Here is a 23705-nt window from a genome sequence, read left to right as displayed (position 1 = left end):
ACTAGGCTTCAACAGAGGAGATCTGCAAGCCAAATTTATTCCCTACATTAAATTTTCTGCTGTTCCCTTTCCCTGTGTGGGAGCAAGACCCAGGAAAAATTAACTAATTCCCCAGACTTCTCCCACGCAACTGCAGATGTGGAAGGACCTGTGGGAACAGAACCAAGCGGAAGTATCGGGCTGTCTCTGCTGCACTGAACGTATCAAGGAGCTGCTTCTCTCTGACACTCACCTGGAGTTTGTAGGACCAGCTTTGAGTCAGTCTAGAAGCCCTACAAAGCAGCCCTGGGAATGCTACAGGGCCTCTGTTGCGTGAAAGATTTTTTTCCAATTAAGAGTGCATCTGTGGCTTGAGAAGCTACTCGGGGGATACTATGTGCCTACTAAGTGAATGCTAAGGCTGGATGCATTGTTCATTGAAAATACAGATGGACGCAAAGAGACAAGGCATTTTGTCAGGAAGATGGTGTTTCAGCACGCTGTGGTCTCTTGCTGTGCTGCCAGGGGATGTGGTGGAGAGCAGGACTGCAGGAGGGGAGCAGCATGGGCACGCCCCTGGCTGGCACCCAGAGCCCCCCTAAACCCAGCAGGTCTCTGTGCGCTGGCTGGGAACACCTCTCCCATGGGGAGATCTCAGCTCTCCCTTTCCCCGTCGGCACCTCAGCTGGGTCCAGTGCAAGAGGAGATACCAAGCGGCTCAGCCTCAGCTAGAAGCTACAGATGAAGTCAAGCGCGCTGAAAAATCCCCATCTTCACCCCTACACCTGAGCTCGCTGCACAAAACCTGGGCACTGACCAAGTCCAAATGAACACCTGGGAACATCAGGGGAAAAGGCTGGAAAACTGCTGCTGCTCAAACAACTTTTCATCCCTTCATAAATGAAACCCCTCCTATTTTAGGGGGTCCACAACATCTGACAAGGAAATATTTCTCAGGAAGGAGGCAAGCAGCCTACCTTTGCGCTACTGCTCCTTACGCTCGTTCAGGAGACGCAGCCACGACACCCAACAGATGCAGACCCCGACTCCCCAGCAGCCCCAACAAGGGATGTTTCCACCTCCCTTTGGGGTCACAGACACCCCAGGAGGCTGTGGGGTCCCCGGGATGGAGCATTTCACCAAGGAAAGGGCCCTTGGAGCACCAGGCAGTGCCAGGAGCACCAGCTGCTGACCCGAGTCCCCGAAGGGCTCTGGCTTAGTCTGCTCCTAGTGGGTAGGGCGGCACCACGGACAGACAGACACACAGCCCCTACCAGCCTAAGCAGGACTCAGGACACCTTACACCCTCCTCTCTGCTGCTGATTTCTTGTGTAGCTTTGCCAGAGCTGATTTTCCCCTTCCTGCCCTTTCCCCGCAGGATCTGAGGCAGAAAGGGGTTCGTGTATCCGACACCCCCCACCCTCGCAGGACAAACACCCACTCCCAGCCCCGCTCAGGTGCCTGCTCTGCCCAGCTTTGGGGTAAGGCTGCTCCCCAAAGGCTGCAGACCCGTTCCCTGCCCAGCAAAGCCTTAAAAAGTTTAAGGCCGAGCTCTTGCCACCATCTAGTGGTGGTGCCCGGGGAGAGCTGCCACCCAGCGGCAGCCGCCCCTCAGCCCTGCCCGGGTGCCACCGCCTTGCTCTCGGCCTCCAGCTCACCCTGCAAAGCCCCCGCAGGTTGCAGCCCCCCCCCTCCTCGCCCAACGGACAGTTTTCAGTTTGTCTCAGTGCTACAAATTATTTGCTCGCAGGAGTTTCCAACTTCTTTTCCTGACCCAGGTCAGCTCTTGGTTTCTCCTTGTTTCCAGGCTCTAGGTCACCTACGTTAGCTCTGATCTCACCAAGGATTTCCTTGGGAATCTTCATTTACAAGCAGTTTGCTCCCTCCCCAAGCCTTAGCGAACACAGCGGGTTTTCAGGAGAGCAAGGCTCAAAGATGAGGAGCACGTTCAGCCACCCACTTTGCTCTAAGCCCTGTAGCAAGCCCTTAGCCCAGTGGCCACAGTCTCCTAAACCCTTTTTTGCTCACTCTGAAGCCCAGTTTTGCCCTACAACAGCAAAGGCACCCGTGGAGACACCCCTACAGCCCCCCACACCACAACCCTCCCCGCGGGCAGGGACTCACAGTGCCGGAGGAATCCAGTAACTCCAGCGCAGCCAGTTCACTTCCAAGCAGTTATCGGTATTGTGCTAAGCCATTGCACCCAAACCAGCAATTTACTGGCTGAAATACCTCCAGGGTTCCCTGTGGAGACAAGTCACCTCGCTGGCCAGGAAACAACAGAGAGTGCTAGGTGGTGACTGCCCCAACTCAACCACAGCCACTGCCCAGCTGAGGGGCAATCAGGGGTAATTGGCAACTCCTGTGGGTAACGACCAGGCTCCATCTCACAATCTTCTCCAGCTGTGTTGGGCCAGAGCTCCCAGCCTGCCTGGTTCTAGATAAATGCCAGACCAGCTCTCCCTTGGCGGTATGCATAAGATGGTTCTTCCTTGTAGCTCTGCAAAATGGTGATTACACCCATCTGAGACCCTCCACAACAGAGCAGGCAGTAACCTGGCCCCAGCTCCTCAGCAAACACTGCTACTAAAGAAAGGAGAGGGTAAGAGTCCAGAGGAAACAATTAAACTCCAGGGTGAAAATCCTGCCTGAGGTGTTGAGCTGTGGTGAGTGCTGTTGGGAGGAGATGCATGCAGCACAGCCTCCACTATGGGCCACAAAATCACATTTCTTACCCATTTGTGCCTGCTACAAGATGAGAGTTTTGTTCATACAGGACTCTGGGGTGAAATGGGTGCAAGGATATAACGGGTCTACCCACGCTTTTCAGTTACTTACCTTACCCAAGTTGCTCCTGGGCTCTCACCCATTCCCCACAGACACAACAACTCCATGGTGTGATTTATACCAAGTCCATAGAGAAGATATTACCATCCTCCCTGCTGGAGAGCACCCTCTTGCTAGAAGATAGAGGTCATTACCAGAACAGATAATTTCTGGAAAGTCTTATTCACAGACATTAATAAGGTCTACGAAAAAGCTGGTCTATGGATTGTCCCTTTTTATTTTGTAGCTACAGATTAAATCTTGTGTTGTTATTTATTTCATCAAGGTGCAAGAATCATGTTGCAAGGAGCTAACAATAGAGATAGCACAAGGAAATCTATGCTTAGGTCCCAACTGTTTCTTCAACATCCTGTAAAGAAACACCTTCAGAAGGTAAATAGGGAATATCGGTTCTGCTAGGAAGCCTTGCAGGTTAGGACATAGCCTCCCCCTCCCTGTAGCAGCATGGTCAGTCAGATGCATTTTCTAGCCAAGGATAAGTTTACTTCTATCAGTAAAGGTCACAGCACTTAGCAGAGCTGTAAAAGCCTTTTATAAAGGAGCAGCAGAGACCTACAAACACAAAGCAAGCTGCCTCAGTCACTCAGCAAGGAACCCAGATCTCCTGAGAGCCAGGGACACCGCTTAGCATCACTGCTGAAGGAAGGAAGATCCAAATCCAGCAAACTTGCACCTTGCTTCTCAGCACTGCTGCTATTTATTTAGCTGAGTTGTTTTCAACAAACACCTCAAGGTCAGTCTCCAGGCTACATCTGAAAAGTTGGCAAAAGCTTAACAGAAAGGATGGATGCCACAAAGGAACCTTTGTGTGCAGCTTCTCAGGGATCTTCCAGGAGCCAGTCTGTGGGGGTCAGAAATCAAAGGTTTGAAAGTCACTGAGTTAGCCTGTTAACAGAAGACAAACAAGTCACAAGAGGTTAACAGAAACATGGATTTCTACCTTTAGCTAGATTTATTCTCTCACTCTGCCAGACAATTCATCACTAGCAAAGTTTTGATTAGGGCTGGAAGGACAAGAAAAGGAGAATTTACAATCCAAATTTCAGCAGCTGCCAGCATACTCATTCATATGAACTTTTGAGAACATTTCTTTGGAACTCTCTATTTTAAAAAGAAGGCTAAAGCAATTTGGTTGCAAAAAGAAGGCACTGCTGCAAGAAGACAGATGCTGTTCCTAATTTTCAGCAATAATTTCATGTAATACCAAAATATTTGGCACGAAGCACCCGATTAAAGAAATGCCATTGCTGATGGCAGATGGTACTTCTCATCCCAATCTGTAGCAGCCTGCTAACGTTAGATGTAATCTGATTGCAAACACAGTGCATGCATTTTTTCCAGATGAGCAAGCTTTACATAATTTTTCATTGCTCTTATTTTAGTTTGTTAACAAACATCATCATTATGAGCAAACAACCTGATTACAGTGTTATCAAATGAATCCCTTCTGCTCACCCCACCCTTCCAACCTTCCAGCACCTGGAAATATCAGCAAAAACAGCCCTCCCCCCCCCCCCCTTGTACTACCTGCTTGTAACACCTAGTTTTAAGCTGCTCATACTATCAAGAGCCAGGAGGGAGCCTTGAAAGAACCTGACTTAAGGCTATGGCACTAAATTACAGCAAGACTTTCCCTATGCAAGAGGCTTGGGAAATATTCCAGGCTGCAGGTTGCTCACCTTTACTTTGAATTTTGTTCTAATCACACATTGATTTGCCAAGTACTTTTACCCCAGTGGGAACTCACGGCAGATCCTCCTTTAAGTTTACTCAAGTGTAACTCTATGCAGTAAGAAAATAGGGTTTTCTTCAAGGAAGTTGCACTTCTATAAACCTCATTGAACAAAGCTGTGCACTCGCCAAATAGTGGCTGCTTGAGTTATGAAAGAGAGTTTGTTTAACAGAAAACAAGTGAATACATGTCCAACTGCCTTTCTCTTCCTCTTTGCTGGCTGAGGGACAGAATTCAGTGGAGGCCAAAGATGACTGCTTTGCTAACTAAAGTAGTGACAGACTCACTCAAAGTTGAGACCATGCTAACACAGGGCAATAACGCTCATTCAGGGCAGACATTTCAGAACTAGGCAGGTTTCCTAGAGCCATACCAAGGGCATGTAAAAAAACTCCAATAACTTTTTTCTACTAATTCGCGGAGTCCCTCTCCCCAGTAAAAATTATGAAACAATGCTCCCATTTGCCACCAGATTTGAATAGGCACCATTTGGATGCTTTGAACTCTGTACTTCAGAGAAGCAAGACAGGCTGGCCTTCTTGCACTTGTCAAATAGTGTGTTTAGCTTTTAACAAGCGTCCAAGAGCAAAACAAAGTATGTTTTCCCTACTCTCTCAAGCACTGAAAACATGCAGGTGCAACTTGTTCCAGCTGCACAGTAACTGGAGCTAGAATTTAACAAGTTACATTATCTTCATTTCAACAGCCACCTGCAGGCACTTTGAAACACTCAGCATCTAGTCTTGGTTCAGATGAGTAAGTTACACAGCATTTGTAGCGAGGAGGCAGTGGAAGGCAGGATCATCATCAAGGTCTAGGTCACAAATTCTGCATTTCTCATGCTGGGCACCAGCTACGTTCCCTACATCATAATACATAAATTAAAAAAAAGTCTACCTAAGGTGCTCACTGCACCACGGGTACACAAAGGGTCTGAAATTCCAATCTATTGAGGACTTTCACTACTAATTTCCTCTGATGGTCCCTATAACATAGGTGATTTATGAAGCCTCCACAGCAACTGGGCAGTAGAAATAAAGACAACAGAATAAACTTCATCGTTTTTATTCTGCAAAGCAATATGCACATCTTACAAACACAAAATTAATCTAGGAGAGAAATGTCATTTCCAAATTGGCTATTGACCATCATGCAACAAGACAAGTGAAATGTAAGAACAAAACAAAAAAGCCATCTTAACCCTACAATCACCTGCAGAGGGTTGAAAACCAAGGCTCAGATTTTCTATGTAATGCCAAAGAAAAATGCAAAAGAAAATGGCAGCTTTCTAAGAACAAGAAAACACGTACAAATAGAATCAAAACTGATTCAAGTCATAGTTAAAAAGAAAAAGAAAACAAAAAAGGAAAGATCAATATGATCTGAACTTTAATATTAAAGTTTTTACTCTTCTGTTTGGCTGCATTAACTTTTGTACATTGCGCCTAGAACAATCCAATATTCCTCAGTATTACAGCATTTCAACTCAACGGACACCCTTACCTCTCTGCTGCAATACAGGGGTGCAAAGGGATAAACTAAGGCCAAAAAATACAACTCTAACATTTTCCCTTTTGTGTTTGTGGGTCACAATCTTAATATTTCTGGGTACTTCAATACAGTGGGTAATAAACTGCAAAGCAGGCTCCTCTAATTACCAAACAGCAAAACCAGATTAAAAAAACCAGCCCAAATTCCAGTTTGGATATTTGGAGTATGATTTTTAATTTGCTGAAACAGAAAGGACTTGGCTTTGCTTTTTTTAAGGAGTCATGTTATCTTGGGTGTTTTCTAGGTATTTCCAGAATTTGCTACACCACCCCAATCTGTTTCCTATTCCTGCCTTTGGTCCCCAGATCAAGCCACCCTCGTAGGCAACTCTAGAAGTCAGTATTAATGCAGAAGGCTGGGTATGCATGAATTAGGAACAGCTCAGACAGTTTTCATGAGAAGCTGTCTACCTGTTTTGACTTCACCGATTCATTTCAGTGAAGTAGTATTAGCCCATAGCAGCATCAGGAGAAAACTGGAAGCTTCATTTTATCCCTAGACTTCAAACTAGGCCATCTCTAAAGCTTTACCTTAACATCCCTGGAGAAAAACACATGTTAGTTAATACCACTTAAGTAACTGAAATTCTATAAAGAAAACACGTTCTGAAAAAAAGTGTGACTATTTCGCTTCAAACACTCTGAAGACTCATGAACTTACTGAAGTCCCACACATACCGACCAGCAGGGTCCCATTCAATAGTATGGTATTAGCTAATACCTATAGGTATTACTCACAGGTAATAAACTAAGTCTATAGGTAATAAACTAAGAATCTTATGCCAGCATAATTGAGACTGTGAGATTTTGACTTGAGTTTCTTCTTTTGTGTAGTTTAGAGCAAAAGTAGAAGGGAAAAAAGTACATGTTTATGTATGCAGACCTACAGCTATACACTATCTAACAAGAAAGCTGAAAGACAAGATGAAAGGTCAATTAAGGCAACCAGTGAGATTTTAAAAGCAGTGGTGGAAATGTCTGCAGGAAAACCCTGACTCATGAAAATTAAGGAGGCTGCTCAATAAAAAGCTAGAAAGAAACAGCAAAAGCCAGAATGGGAAAGGGATAAATACACAGAATAAAACCTCTGATTTAAGAATGGACAGAGAGAACAGTATGTGTTCTACTGTGTGGTTTCTTTGACCTGAATCACAACAGCCCTAGTGCTCTCCTTGTCATTTTCCCCTGAGTGGACAGCATTAAATGGAAATGGGACAAAGCTAATAAAAGTGTTATTTTCAGCTGCCCTTCAGAGACGGATGGAGAGTCCCAAAGTGAAGCTTTATACCAGACTATGGGATTTCTTTTCCTTTCATTGTTTGCACTTGCCCAAGGCTGTGCAGAGCCCCAGACTGTTCATACAATACATCTTTTTATTAAGTTTCACTCTCTAGAAAAAAAAAAGCACAGAAAGCTGCTCTGCAGCAGAGATGCACAATCCTGGTTTGAGGGCTGCAGATGGGAGGCCAAGTGGAAAGCTTTCCAGATAGTCTCTATGCTGACTGGTTCTCAGCATTCAGCAAGCCAAATGAAAAAATAAAGGAGGAAAAAAAAATAAATCAAACTTAGCACTTTTCAGTAAGAAACATTTTAAAATGGGACTTCACTTCTTCATTTTTTTACTATGAATAAAAGCACAACTTTGCCCTAAATACAGCACTATGAAAATGTGAATATGTATTTCTTTTTTCAAAAAAACCCTAAAATGTTGATACCTTTTCTTGCAAGCAAGGAGCAAATGGAAGAAAGTATTAGGCCACACAAATACACATTTAATTCATGTAGTAGATTGGTGGCTTTGGAAATGCAGTATTATATCAAAGGTGCATACTGTTTCAAACACACTGTACATATCATTGGGCAAAAAACAAAGATCTGTTGGTTTGTTTGAGACACTTGCAAAGGCATCTTAACCTGCCCAGATGCAGCTAGACAAAAATATCTTGCTCTGACTATATGTAGCCATATCACTAAACATATCTACACAAACATTCGGCTATGTCCACAGGTAAAGACTGAAAGTTTCCGGCCGCACTACAATGCGGAACAAGTGCATCATCTGACCTATTCTGAATATACTTTTATAAATATGTACAAATCAATTACAGGCACTTGAAATGTCTTTGGTTGGAATAAACCAACATTGCAAGATAATGTATTCACAGAGTGTTAAGACCCATTCTGGGTTCAGCAGGCAATGATTACGGTTCTCAGTCATTCTCAGTAAAAGTAGAGGATGGATTATGCTTCTGACAAAGCAACCTAAACAAAAGAAAAAGAAAACATTTAATTAAAGCCAAATTCTTAATCCTGTAACAGTGATATTACTTATCTCCATGCAGCTGGCCTATCTGTCCTTGCCTTTTCAAAGAACCTTGAAAAAATCTAACTTGGAAAGAAAATCAAAGTCTGAAGGTGTTTTGTACTTAGCATTATCAATTTAAAAAAAAAAAAAACAAAACACAACAAAAAACCAAAAACCAAACCAAAAAACCCAAACCAGCTTACACTACAAAACATCATTATGATCTAAAGGTGCCAACATTAGCTTCCTACTTCACAATTAAATATATTAATATTTAATCCTTCAAGCAAAGTGCAGGTCTCCAATGCAGCACTGAATAATGACTGTTTCAATAGCTTTCTCATGGTTTTAATTTAATTCTGATTAACAACCATTAGAATTATGTATCATGTTTTATTCAAATTTTTCAGTCTGTTGTGATAAAAGATAAATAAAACTACTCAATGCCATCTATTCAATACTTCATACAAAACGGTGCAACGTCAGAATTATGGCAGAACAGCTGCATTACAGCACCTACTGAGCTGCAAGAATCCACTTCTGTAGGAGAGAAATCTGAGAGAAATCTAACTCTGAGGATCTACAAAGCACATATATTTATTTTGTAGCACCCATCTGTACTGTCCACAATGAAACACCCATGTCTCTTTGAAAGGGGATTAAATCTACATCTCCAGAGATAAGAAAAACCAGTCTGTACTATGTAAAAAAGGAGGTTTTCTATGTTTTCTTATCAGAGTCAATATTTTGTTATTACACAGACTCACCTTTTCAGAGCAGAATTCTGTATTGCTTTGCCTCAGTTTGCTTGGTCTGCCTTTAATAACTGCATAGCAGAACATTGTAATCACCATCACAAAAAGAAAGTAACTGGTATGCATGAGATGCAGGTTTATTAGAGAACGATCATCCTGCACAGAGAATTAAAACCATTTACTGACAATGCACCAATAGCTGGCATTTTATATTAAAGCAATAATTATCAGATCAGCACAGAAATTACTTAATGAATCAACTTTCTCCCCTTTACCCAGCTGGCATAGTAATGAAAGTGATTCCTAACTGTGGCACAAAGAGCCAAAATGGTCCTCATTTTAAAAATCTGTACTAGAGATCTCTTCCCATATACTGGCAGTGTCTTTTGTCAAATGATTTCAAAATATTAATGTTAGACATTAAAAGCTGTGAGGCACATGGAGATTACATAAAGACCATTAAGCCCAGCATGGGTAAAGCATACCCAACTCTGTCTCAACCCTTGCACTACACAATAAACCAGCACTGAATACGGTGACTTTAGGACGTGAACAGAACCATATTCCATTAAACCAGAGCTAAACATTTATTCAACATAACATATAAAATCACCATGGCACTTACATCTGGAACTATAACAGTTAGTTTGGGATTTAAAGCATGATACACTTTTCCGATTGCTCCTTTGTAACACCAGAAAGGGTTATAATCTTGTGCATATTTTGTATTAGAGTCCCTTGCTGTGGTGAAGATCTTGTACCAAAGTGTAGCATTGCTGTAGGTTTCAGGAACACAATGTGGTGGCTGACTGCAGAAAAACAGAAATAATTAGCACTGCAATTGCCATTCTTCATTTTTGTTAAGGCTTTTAGAACTGAGTCAAGGCCAGTCTCCTCAACAACAGCATAAACCACAGTTTTATTTTGGACCTTCCAAAACAACAACAAAAAACAAAGCTTAACTGAAAGGGTGTATAAAAAAACCCATATCATTCCTATACTAAGATTAGAATTTAACTGCATGTTGTTCCAGTAAGTCAACACTCCACAGCTTAATTAGAAGAACACTGGTTTTCATAAGGCTTCACAGACATGTGAATCTATCTGGTGGTTCTCCAGGGTATACTGAATAGTGTCAGAGTCTACAGAAGACAAAGGGAAGCTATTTTGATGAAAGTGTGTACCTGCTGGGGTATGGTAGCAAAACAGCATTCAGCTTACACTGATCTCTCAGCAGGGAAGAGGGTAAGAACCTTAGTGTCAAGCCTTAGCTCTCATGCAAGGTAGTGGAATTAAATTACAGAGTATCTTTCTTAAAAATTCACAGATTCCTTTGTTCCTGGTGAAGTTTAAATCGCAGGTAGCACGTTGAAAGGCAGGTAGGGGCTATAGTTCAAAACATCTACAGAAAAAATATAGGGCTGCTAAAAGACTGCAAAAGTCTCAAGACAGGGTTTTTACTGTGGGGGAAGGCAGGCGAGTACATAATTTCTACAGTCAACAATAACCTTCATCAGAAAGTAACAACCTCAGAGGACCAGCGGAGGAATTAGTCACCCAGTAACCAGTCTATGAAGGAGTGTTTAAAATACACTTACACTGTGACAGGAAATACATTGCTGGCTGCTGTCACAGTCATGCAAGTTGTGAACACAACCTGCTCGCAGTGGCCATGAAGAACACAGTCATCTGAGTTCCAGGCAGCAGGCAGGGTGAATGTAATATTTATCTCCTCATGGGATTCTCTGCCTTTGAGAAAGAGAGAAGAAAAGCTGGTTTGCGTTCACAAAAGTATCGGAGCAACAATCACTAGGATAAGGACAACATGCAAATAACTAAGGCAGCAACCATCACCCTGAATCTGTACCTTTGAAGTCATCCAGGATCTTTACTATCAACAAAGAGAGCAAAAAGAAAGTTAAGAAACAAATCAAACCAAACTACAAAACCCCCGGCTTCTGGTCTTTCTAATCTCTCCTGCCCCCAGAAGAAACGGAGTCATTAGGCTCTATTCAGAAGTGAAAAACTCACTATAAGTGAATTCATGCATGTTCAGAGAACTTTATTAGAAAGAAAAAAATCACTGATCTTTAGCCTTTCTCCTCCCAAAGACTTTGTTCCACATTTGCTTTTTCTGGTGCTTACTTTTCAAATTGGAGATATTTGTGCAGACAAAAAGGTGCCAGCAGATATTGAACTGCAGATTAAGTAGTGTACATTAACTCCACATGGATATATTCATACTGAAACTAAATCCAGGCTACTGCAAATGGAACTTTGCATCTGATAGCTCTTAAAGCAGTAACAAAATAATAACATAAAATACAGTAATACAGATTTACAGCTATGGTAAATGTCTCTTCACAGCTCTCTGAGGTGCGAAACACCTTCAGGCATTATTATAAAATGCAACCCAGGCTAAAAGCTAAAATTCCATGAGATCCTACTATCAATTTCTACAGTCTCCTGTCAAAACTTACTGGCAGGGCAGCCACATAGCAGATCAGTCTCTTCACACCACAGAAATCGTTACCATCTTATTTGTTAATGTTTGCAATATTAAAGCTTATTCATGCATGCATTTTAGATAACTTTTTTTTTTTTAGGCAACATGCTACTTGATATCTCTAATGTATATACATTAATGCCTTTAAAACGTGAGTTTAGGACTTGCAGATGTATCAAGATAGAACTGAAGATAGTCACTGTAGAAGCTTTTGCTGCTCAGAATTTTGTTGGCTTAAAAATTACCTTCCATTGGCATTAGGTTAATCATTTAAAACTGCAAAGCCTCATCTTGGAAAACCTGCAGGTTCTTTTCCATTCTGAATGCAGGGAAAGGTTTTTCTAGCAAACAAGTGAGTGGGTCTATATAGGAATACGATCACAGCAGATCTGGAAACACATATATGTTCCAAGCAAAAGACTCATCTCACCAATAAGCAGCTGGTGAATTTTTATTTGATTATATAGTTTATCATTCAAATTTATAGAGTCTTGCATACCTGAGAGTCCAATCTGGTGTCCAAAAATTGTGGAACTTAGATGTGTGACATTGCGAGAATATCCACCAAATGGTCTGAGTGGGTCCAGCGTCAATGTAATTGTAACAGAGATGTTTATTGGACCTGAGTCCTCAAGAGTCTGTGGAGACTGTGTAGAAGATCTCGCCTGTCCACTGGTCACGGTACTTTCTGGAGTTGTGGTATCATTGATGAGATGCTTTAAGGTTTCATTCTCAGATATACAGAAGTCCAAATCATTAAACCTCAGGAGGAAAGTATTCCAGTCCTTAAAACAAATGTGAAGATTTCAATCAGATTAGCAAGTTAACTGTTGGCTGCCACTTCAAAGAGCAGTGCAGACCTTGATACGTACCATCACGCCTGCGGTTCCAAGCCATTTAACAAAAATTACATGGCTCACAAAGCAAGCACAAGTACCACCATGGCTATCTCAACAACAGGACAAGCTGTTTACAGAAGTCAGACATGTTCAATCCCAGCCACCGTCTGACCGCTGCTCAGTGCGGCAGCAGAATATCCTCCTTTAAGCTACAAAAGGAATATACTAACTTGGTCTGTTCTCACCACACTCAGGGTATGAGCAGTTTCTAGCAAGGGTTCCCTCATTACAGAATAGTACCACTAGGTAAGAAGTTTCACAAAGCAGCTAGCTGACACAACAGAGTAAGAAAAAGAACAGCTTCTAGTCATAGTAGGGAAGATCCACGTCACATGATTCAGCCTCATCCCCAAAATAAAACAAGACTATTCAAACATTCACACCAATAGCCCCTTTCTTTATGAAATTAGAGGTAAGTATAAGTGAAGACAATCTCCTGTAAAACTACGCACTCCCATGACAGGGTTCTTGGGGGGGAAAAAAATGTAACTCCTTAGCTTTGGGCATGTTTTTCAAATTAGCATTCCCACTGTTCAGCTCAGGAACTTGTACCTACCTCTGTCATTTCTGGCGACTTGATCTCCTTGATTTTGAAGAAATAACCCAGTGTCAGAAAAGCTATTGCCATAGCGCTTACACTGATCATAAAGACCACAAGCGGAGGTCGACTGCTGATGTAAACCTTCAGGTTCTCCAACAGGTTTATGTTGAACATTATTCTGATTGTTCACCTGAAAACAAAGATTACAACAGAGTGACTGGGCAGGGTACAGGTTGGTAGATCACATAAGTTTGAGAATAAAAAAATGGAATAACAACTAAAATGAGATTAAATTCTATGACTGTACTGTTCACTGAACACAGACTCAGTATGCTTTAAATAAAACACAAATCAAAAACATGCTCAACATCACCTTCTCAGCACCTGAAACTGCCAGCTGGGAACAGATTTTAAGAAATGAGGACTTCTAGCACAGCCGAATATCATTGATAAGCCATAAACCCAGTTATTTTCTTTGCCCACATACTTGGGCAGAATATACACTGCTACATTTTAATTCCAGTAATATCTGAATTCATCAAATTACAGTGCGGATGGAGTTGTAGTGCAGCCCACAGATCAAACTTTGTACATCCTTGCATATATTTTCAAAACTGAGGCTGAAGCCTTGAAGATCCCCTTTTACCCCATTCCTAGTCCCAAATGCCTCTACCTTCAAAATGGGATCTAAGAAGCTGCCTACGTCACTTTAGGCTTCTGCCTCAAGAATCCTGTGGTCAGAAACACCTGACAACCGCATGAGGGTGGAGGCTGGAAGACTCCTTCCTTTATTTGATTCTTGCAGGATCTAGAGAACTTTTGCTAATCTGTAAACAACGAGAGGACCTTATACATGCTGAGAAAACATACTAAACCATTAATTCTTGTCCAAAATACAGTATTTTGTCCAATTCCCCTTCTGAATTTTCATTTGCAGAGAAGATCGATCCAAACTAATTTCACTGTATCGGTTTTCCCACCTCCACTCACAACGAAAAGCAAGCAGTCCCATGTTAAAGAGCGGCCCTTGCAGCACCTACTTCAGAAGCTCTGCAAGGAATGAACTTCAAGCAAATTTCTTATCTTTGTCCTATCTAAAATCCTGGCTGAAAAGGCTTTTAACCGCAACTAAACTAGAAAGGCAGTAACTGTTCCTAGCAATGTGTTGCTTATCCCCAAAACTCATAGGAAAAGGCAGATTTCAGGACTAGCATCTGAAGAATTCAGCACTGCAGTGGTTAATGTTTGAGCACTCATACAGATCTGATAACATTTAATTAAGTCAGGGACTCTGCTCCCTGCAGGTCTGGGTGATTCTTATTGACTAGAAGCACACCTCATTTACAACCCAGATGTAGCATGGCTGAAGAGTGGCAAGTCTGAGGATGAGTTTTGAGAAAGAGGGCAAGGGAGAGGGTGATCTTTGATCTATCTATTGATTTAAAAGAAAGCAAGTGAAGGAAAAAGGACAAGCTTTCAAAGTCTTTTTCAGATCCCACAATAACCCCAAATTTCTTGTGTATACTCGAGATTTTACTGCGGGAAATGTTTCTGTTACTCTTAACAGAGGAATATTGACAAAACCTGAAAAACTGCCCCAGAGAGGGGAAAATTCAACTCACTGAGAATAGACCCGAGATCCTGTGGCAATAACACAACACTGAGTTGTGCATGCGTACTTTGCCAGTCTCCTCCCCGCACACCTTCTTGCTCTCCCCGGTGAAATCTGCTGAAACAGTGCTCGTTCCAGAGCACAAGATCATGTCCTGGGTTTACTATTTTGCACCCTCAGCCCATTTTCATCCACTCTGCAAAGACCAGAAAAGCTAGCAACTTTTTATCGACAAGAATGACTAGGTGCTGCAAACATCCCTTCACAAAAATAAAGGGGAATGTCTGAGAGTGGAAAGCACAGTGCAGAGAAAGGATGGAGAGAAGAGAGGAAAGAAAAGGCAACACTAAATGTGCACCTTACCAGAACTTCTATCTTTGTCCAAGACCAGCTGTGCTATGGCCAAACAGGCCAGTGGAGGTGGCAGAAGGCAGGAGTGAGGGGGAAAGGCAGAGCTGGTGTTGGCAAGGATCATGCTGGGTACGATCTGCACTTCTGTACTACGTTCTGCCTCCTATTTTGTCACTGGCAGCAAATTTCTTAAACGAACCCTAGTTAAAAAATCCCAAACGCTCCATCTAGAAGCATTGGAGACACATGTTGAGATGGAAAAAGACCAAAAGATAAACTAAAAGCAGAGTTGTATTCAGTGTTCCCTTCTGAATTTCCTTTTGAAAACAACACCACAGATGTAGGCTTTATTACAGCATTTAATCAAAGCTGAATGTCACCCACAGCATATAGAGTACTGTGATCCCTTTTTAAAGGGGCTTCCAACAGCTCCATTAGCATGCTTGTTTACCACAGGGTCTAAAATCAGCCATAAAATTGGATGTGCTGAAAAGCATACATATAAAAATATTTGGGATAATATTTTTATGTAAGGGATCACCAGCTTTTAAGTGCCGGTTGCTTAATATGCTCCCATAACTCAACGGCTTTGAAAGCAATTAGAAAAAGCTATAAGCTGCAATATCTGAAGCGTAATATGCCTTTGGAGCATTTGTGAGAGAAAAGGGAACAACTGTGGATTTCAATACTAGAGCTGACATGAAAATAGCAATTGGACACTGTTAGTGCAAACCAGAACCAAGAATAATGTTTCCATACTGCTGCCTGAAGAACTACCAATTTTTTTTATGACATAAAGTGCTTAAGTAACACTAATTATGGAAGAACTTGTGAAACAGATCAGTGCACATAAATCAAGATGTATATTCCCACTAGATTCTAGGGGTTCGGTTAATGGTTCACACACTTAAATTCCTCCTTTCTGTTCGGACCTGTTAGAAACACAACACAAATGGCTATTCTTCTACTAGCTCTAGTTTGCAACTAACAACTTCCTCTGTGTAAATGAGTAACCGAAAGAAAATACTTTAGACTTTTATTTCTTTTTCACACAGTTAAAAGAAGAAACCGAACGCTATTACCTCCTGGCAGGTCAGGAAAGCAAGATCAGATTTCAGTTTTTAGCTAAATAAATAATTTAGAAAGTGGCTCTAATAACTGCTGCCTGCCTCTCTCCACTCCGGCTAAGCCTTTTAATACTTGTGCAATAAAAATCTCCACAGTCAGCCTAACAAGTAACTCAAGCGCGACGGGAAGAATGAAAACTGCCAGCCTGGAACATTGGCCACCAACTCCGAAGTAATTGCTCGGTATTGAGGTGTATACATCAAGACCAAATGCCACATTCAGGCAGAGTTACAGCTGACTGTACTCATCAGGAAACACCTGACACGCACTGGAGAGATACTGTGCTCTTAAATCAGGCCCTACAAACCCCGGAAATTCTGTTATACAGTTAAAAAGATAAAAATGGTAAAGGATGGAAATACACAGCAGTTAATATGTCAGAGTCCCAGACAAACACAGAATTGGGTAGTCATCTAAAAAACGAGGAAATAGTCACTTATTCTACAGTTTAGGAGTCCTTCTCCAGTACAGCTCAAGACCAAAGATGAACATTTTAAATTCCTCCTTATTTTCATATGAAAAAGAACAGAAAAGGTAATTTCTGAAATAGACCTATGAGTTTTTCAAGAAAAAAATTACAAATAAGGAAAATCTTCAAGTTTATTGCAAAGACCAAAAAGTCAATGAAATGAGTCATAGCAGAAGTATTAAATTCCCAGAGGAACTGAATTCCTAACGACGATAAAAAAAAAATGCATGCTGTACTAAAGCAGGTATTAAAAGCAAAATCGCAAATGTCAAAAGGAAAAAAAACAAAACATGAATTTTAAAGAGATCAGAGTAAACGTCTGACAACTCTTACATATATCTTGCCATAATGTCAACCACCATCTTTTCACCAGAAAGCTTAAAATCATGTCATTTCCTTACAAATATTTCCCCTTCTCATTGTGCATATAAGTCATTTGAGAGCAGAAAAACATTTGGAGGCGTTTAAATAATAAACCACCACTGAAATACCTTAAGGAAGAAAACTGTAAGTGGAAGAGAAGGGCAGCAGGCCAGCACTAACCCATCCCAACAGCACTCCATTAAGACCTCGCATGTTTTCTAAGCCTGAACATCTTATTGCACATAATAGCGTTTAATTTTAACTGTGCAGCTCAGTTTATTTATAAATCAATTATGTTTTCAAAGATGCCCCATTACTAGTAGTACAATGAGGGTTAGGAAATGGGTCACATCAGGGTTAACCCCTTTGAATGAAAATAATGTTGCATGCCAGAAAAACACTCATAAACACAAATCAACCAAACTGTGATTTTCCTAGCAAATGATCCATAAATAATATGCAAACAAAGAAATGGTGCTGATCTCAAACTAAAGTGCCTCTCATTTAAGAACAGTAAACAGTAGCAGGTGCCAAAAATATCTTTAATTTGGTTTTCTTCAAACCAAACTTGAGGTCTAACACTTAAACCACTAAAATAGTAAAGCAAAATAGATTACACTTGTGTTAACTGTGAAGCTGCCTATTAAAGTTCAAAATATTCAAAATGATCTGTCAAAGCTTTATAAAGCCTAATTAACAAGAATGTCTGTATCTCTAATCTAATATCACCAGCCTGTTGAACAGAACTAGCAAAAGTAACCTCAGCTGATTTTATAACTGAAAATAAAGCCTCTGTTGGTTCTCAGAGCAGCAGCAATTATCCTCCTCTCCTTTTTTTAAGGGATAGAAAACAGGATTAAAATTAAAATTAAACAGAAGCTTTGAAACGCACCAGAAGGCTGCCTTTTTATGTCCTGAAATGAACTATTAATTTCTACTAGGTAAACTATCAAGAACTTTTATAGTCAGTTTCTTTCAGGAATTGGGGAAGGATAATAAAGTTTGTTTTTTTCCTTAAATCTTCATTAGAATTTCACAACATAATATTTTTATCATAAAACATGCGGTTGGGAGAAAAAGTGGAGTTTCCTACTTATTTTACAGAAAGACTTACTTTACCATACTGGTATCTATGGAAAACCAAAGAGGTGACAGTATCTGCAGCTGCTTCAGTTCATTTTTTTAGGAAGCATATCAAAACCCTGCGGGATGAAGTTGTACAGCCTGAAACCTCTGTCAGCAGCAGAAGGGCAGGCAGGGCTGACTCTGAGGGGAATCCTCCAGAGCACAGCACTTCTTGTATCTGGCTGATCCTCTTCCCCTGTCCTTCAGTGTTAAAAAAATAAAACGAAGTAAACAGACTCATAGTAAATGCCATCAGTTTTCTTCATGAAGTAGAGGAAGAGAAGTAATCAAGGCTTGTGGAGGAAGAAAGCTGATGAAAACATCACCTGCAATCCACTGCAACCAAATATAACAAGAAGATCAGCAGTCAGATGTGCAAACACACATCCACTCCCCCCAAGACTGCTCCAGGAGAAAGCACCCAAGTGGGAGATCAGTGAATCGGCTCAAACCAGTCGGTGGCTCATCACAGTTTTCTGAGCTATTTTATTCTATAAATATGTTTACTGATAAAAAAAACTTGTTCCTAGAGCCTGGAAACAGAAAGCATGGCAGGAAGATGGCCTGACCCTTTGCACATGCAAAAAGCACAGACAGAAGACACTGTACAGCACAGAACAAGAGCAAGATGTTGAAAAGGAGAAACGGAGATTCTTCCCCCGTGTTATTCTGGTAACGAGTCAGTCAGGAAGCAGATTATTAATGAAAGCCTGAGAGCCCCCGGACTTGCAAGAACAGAACAAAGCAAAAGGCTTCGTGCTTGCATGAAATGTTTCTTTTCACCTCTCAAAACACTTTTCAAGGCATAATTAAGCATTTCAACATCCCCAAGAGCTACATAAACAGCAAACATTTCAGTTCAACCCATAAAACAATGCCAAGGAAGGGAAGTAATTTGGTCAGAATTATAGTAAAATGTAAGGATCAAATTGACAGTGAGTTTCAAACACCCAAGCTCCTGACTATAAGTCTTGTTAAAGACAGAAAACTTAGAATAAAAAGTAGATGAGTTAAAAAAAAAAAAACAAAAAGGAAAATACGTGGATCAAACATTACTCAATCTGTGTACCCAACGTTTCCAGAGACTTAACAGCCCTTTCCAACGAATACGTGTTGTAGTTCAAAAACGTCTGTGGTGGATTTAACAGGAGTCCCTGAACAGTGCGTCAGCTGATGTTCCTGAGACAGCAAAGTTGATTTTAATTTACCACTTAAAGAAAAATTTATGCAGAAACAGACATATGCAAACAAGTTCCAAATACCTTTTTCAAATGCTGAGTTTTTAAAAAAATGAAGAACCAGAAAAAGGTAGAAAAGTTTTAAGCCAGGAAATATAAATGATGCGAGGAAAGCCTTTTTTCACTGGTTCAATGAGCCCCAAATTCTGACTTTTGTTAAAAGTGAAAAAACAATTTAAAATATACCCAGCTGTAAATAAAAGTAAACCTAAGCTCTGGTTGAAAATAGACATTTTGCTGCCAAACTTTAAAAAGGCAGCTCCATTTGTCAAGTGAGCCTGTGCCATGGGAAAGAGTACACTTTCATACACAAGAGTTCTGGCTTGGGCATTTTTGAAACCTTCCAACTTCTTCTACAAATCAATGTCATGACTTACAGCGTGACCTATCATAATCTAAATCATACGGACTGCAATAAAACAAACCATATTAGACTCAAGGACTTTGAAGTTGTATTAAAAAAAAATGCTATTCCGGTTACTGCTGCTTAGCATGAGAACCTGGGAGAGGAAGGCAAAGGTGTAGTATTTCAGTTCTATAGGATCTGTCAAAGTTCCATGAGAAATCAAATTCTGCATATACCATACTGTCAACAGCCAAGCAAATGCAGTTCACAGAAGGGCTTTACTCAAAAAGTATGAAAAGTCTCAGTAACAGTTTAATTATCAGAAACTGGTTTAGTGACCAACTTCAGAGGTTAATCATTGACTTCATTAAGGCTACCCATTCAGGAACGCAGTACAGAATTCAGCAGTGTAAGTACAGAAAAATGCCAGGAAAAGGCTCTTCAGACTGTTTGTAACAAGAACTGCTGCTTGTGATGAGAACTTGTCCTGGTTTCGGCTGGGATTGAGTTAATTTTCTTCCTAGAAGGTGGTACAGTGCTGTGTTTTGAGAATAATGTTGATAACACACTGATGTTTTAGTTGTTGCTAAGTAGTGCTTATCCTAAGTCAGGAGAGTAAGGAGACAGAGATGCAGACAGATACACAGCTTGAATCACAAGCAGAAAATGACTGACAAGTTGAGGAAATGGCAGCTTTAGTGGGAATGGCAAAGTAAGAGTTCTGGATGTGGAAAGAAGCTAACACCAGCTGCATAAGAGAAGCAGGAAAACAGCCAGCAGCCACTAGTGAAGGAGAAACTACAAACAGCAGTAAAAAACGACTGAAATAAGGGACTTAGGCAATAGCTGAAATATCAAGAATATGGCAGTAATATTACCATGTCTGAACACTTTATCTCCACTGGTCAAAAGAAACAGGACTTTAATTTGCTTACCCCAAACTCAGAGGTAAGTACAGTCTCCATTTTACAAATAGATAATTGAGAAAACTCGACATGCCAGGACATACACAAGTTTTCTTGCAAAACAAAACCCAGGAGTTCTGGGTCCTGGGAACCAGCTTTATTCACAGGTCAGAACCGTCTGCTCAAAAAAATGAAACTCCCAACACAGACATGCTTTTGGCAAGGGGAGATTTGGGAAAAGCAACAAAATTCTGACACCAACGAGTTTCATTAAATTCTTAGTTTAGGGCTTACTTGATAAAAGAGCTTAATTTCTACAAAAAATGTTGTGCTATTTAATTAAAAGAAAAATGAAGACGATCACAGCTAACAGATCGGCAGTGTTTAAGGAGGGAGCCACACTCACAGAATCACAGAATCATTCAGGTGGGAAAAGCCCCTTGGGACCATCGAGTCCAACCCTCAGCCCTACTCTACAAAGTTCTCCCCTACACCAGGTCCCCCAACAGCTCATCCAAACGACCCTTAAACACACCCAGGGATGGCGACTCCACCCCCTCCCTGGGCAGCCTATTCCACTGTCTGACCACTCTTGCTGTGAAAAATTTTTTCCTAATTTCCACTCCTGTGGCTCTCCACCTGTCCAGGGGCGATGGACGCACCAGCCTCCTGTCTCTTGCTGGATCCATGCAGCTCCCACAGAGGACACGGAGGTCTGTTGGTTCGTGCCCTCAGATGCTCCTCTCCACTGACAGAGCACAGTGTCTATTTTGTATTACCAGGTGACATCTCAAGTTCTTGTCCTTCAAGTAGGAAAGAAGAATCGCATTCCACCGGCCCTGAGCCACTCCTCAAATCACGGGAAGTAACAAAGCGACCAAGGTCTTAATCCTCTTTGATGTGACTGAATCTAGGGTCAAAGAGCATTCTGTCTCGCAGGCACAATTCAGTATTATCTCTGCTCAGCCTACCTACAAAAGTTATCCCCTGTCCTGCAGACACCTGCTGACCAGAAACTGGATTGCAGCCATCGGCTTATTCCCACAGACCAGAGGAAAAGCAGGTAGATGAAGCGACAGCAGCTCACTAGGTGAACCTAGAACCATTTCGTATGTCAACCTAGAAGCAAAAGGATGAGTATCCATTTGCTGTCACTCAACCGTTTATAAAACTGCGATGATTATTTACCACAAAAGATAGGCCCAGCCACAACAGGCTTTCACTCCACGACACGCTGCTCATTGCAAAACTTCCCAGAAGTTCCATGAGGATGTGAGAGTAATCCTTAATGAATTCTTATCTAGGCTCAAGGTTTGTCTAACAGAGCAAATTTACCCGTATAATTATGCCGCTAGAGCTAATCAGGCAAATAAATTTCCCCAGAGAAGACAAGCCCTTAAAAAGCAAACAAAGGGAAAGGGAAAATAAAAAAAAAGCTGTGCTGTAATCTGTTCTTTCCCTTGTCAGGCAGAAACGTTTCCCAGGGTGTCCGTACCTGTGATTATGATATACGGTTCGAATTTAACGTTAGGTATCTAGCAGCCATGTTCTAGGCATGATGCACCAGAAATTTTATTATTAAAAACATCACGACATCTTTAGACAAGTTAAATCCAAAAAGTAAACGAAATGTGGATACGTAGCGAACAGCAAAAAAACAATGAAAGAATCACTATTCAAAAGCTATTTTAAAACGGAAATATTTTTACTGCTACCGGAATTACACTTTCTCACTGTTTTTTCCTGGTACGACGCCACACATGCAGAGTTCAAGCTAACACGCTTTAAAAAAGATTTTTTAAAGTAGATAATAAAGTGAAACTAACGCTACAGCGTATCAGCCAGGCCAAAGCACCGCCGTGTATCCCACCGCCGTGCAGCTCTGAACACAAACTACCTGGGCTCGGGGGGCGGCGGAGGGGAGGGATGTGCCCAGCCCACCCGCTCTGTCCCCGGACACGGGGCCGAGGGGCCGGCGGCCGCTCCCGCCGTCACACAACCCTCACCGGAGCAACCGAACGCCCCGCTCCTGCCCACCGGCCCGCCAGCGGAATCTCGGCGTCGAGGCCCGGAGGGGCCCCCGCCGCACACCGGCAGGACCCCCCCACCCCACCCCCCGGGCGGAGCAGGACGAAGGCGGCCCCACATCCACCGGGCCCGCCAGGTTGGCGATGGCCGGGATCCCCGCGCCCCGCACGGCACGGGAGGCCCGCGGGCCCCACCAGCCGGAGCCACCCCCGTCCCCATCTTACCGGCGCCCAAGGGGGGGAAGAGGCCCCCGGGCCGGGCGGGTCGGGGCCCGGAGGCAGCGGCGGGGCTCAGAGGCGGCGGAGCTGCTGTACGGGCGGGCTCTGCACCATCCTCTCCTGCCCTGACGGGGGCTACGGGGAGGGGGCCGGGCGGAGGCCGCTGCCACCGCCGCCGCTGCCCGGGCACCCGCCTCCTCCGCCGCCGCCTTCCCGCTGCTTCCGGGGACGCAGCCGTGACCTCTCACCCCGGCCGGCCGCGCGGACGGTGGCGCGGGGGGGACAAGATTGCTGCGGCGCCGGCAACGCGCGGGCGGAGCCAGGAGGCGGGCGGGGCCCCAGCGGGCCCCGGGCCCATCCCCGGCCGAGCGGGCAGTGCCGGGCGGTGCCGCCCGCTGCCGCCCCGGGGAACGGCTCGTAGGCGGCAGCTCGGGGTCTGCGAAGCGCTGAGGGCTCAGCTCGTACCGCCCACCCGCCTCCTCCCCGTTGTCTCCTCAGGCCGCAGCGCAGCTCCGGCACCTCCTCCCGCTTCTCTTGCACAGGCGGTGCCGACGCGTCCGAGCCCCAATTCCTGCCACCCCCTCGCCCCTCTTCCTTCCACCCCCTTCTCCATTAAAAATGATCCAAAACAACTTTTTTTTTTTTTAAAAAAAGGTGTCCCCTACTTTAAAGTGTTCAAGATTAAATCCTGAACAAAGCAGAAGAATTAACATTTTAATTGTGATGATGTTCATAAGAGGAGAATGTAAGGTCTTGCACCTGGGAGGTGTAACACACGGGAACGAATGCAGCGAAGCGCCACGGAGAG

General features: G+C 42.7%; 1 protein-coding gene across 1 annotated transcript; it reads right to left on the bottom strand.

The window, feature by feature from the left end:
* Nucleotides 1-5607: 5607 nt before the first annotated feature.
* TMEM248 (transmembrane protein 248) lies at nucleotides 5608-23158 on the bottom strand. Its single transcript, XM_074845061.1, has 7 exons — nucleotides 22904-23158; nucleotides 13130-13304; nucleotides 12174-12459; nucleotides 10767-10917; nucleotides 9794-9977; nucleotides 9181-9324; nucleotides 5608-8370 (listed from the first exon to the last, which is right to left on the bottom strand). Exons 2-7 carry the CDS (start codon nucleotides 13286-13288, stop codon nucleotides 8350-8352), a joined length of 945 nt encoding a protein of 314 aa, XP_074701162.1. The 5' UTR covers nucleotides 13289-13304; nucleotides 22904-23158; the 3' UTR covers nucleotides 5608-8349.
* Between the last annotated feature and the right edge of the window lie 547 nt (nucleotides 23159-23705).

Source organism: Strix aluco, chromosome 19, assembly GCF_031877795.1.
Source record: "Strix aluco isolate bStrAlu1 chromosome 19, bStrAlu1.hap1, whole genome shotgun sequence".
NCBI classification, from domain to species: Eukaryota; Metazoa; Chordata; class Aves; order Strigiformes; family Strigidae; genus Strix; species Strix aluco.
The sequence above is the reverse complement of the archived record's forward strand: the minus strand, read 5'-3'. Positions and strand labels throughout refer to the sequence as shown.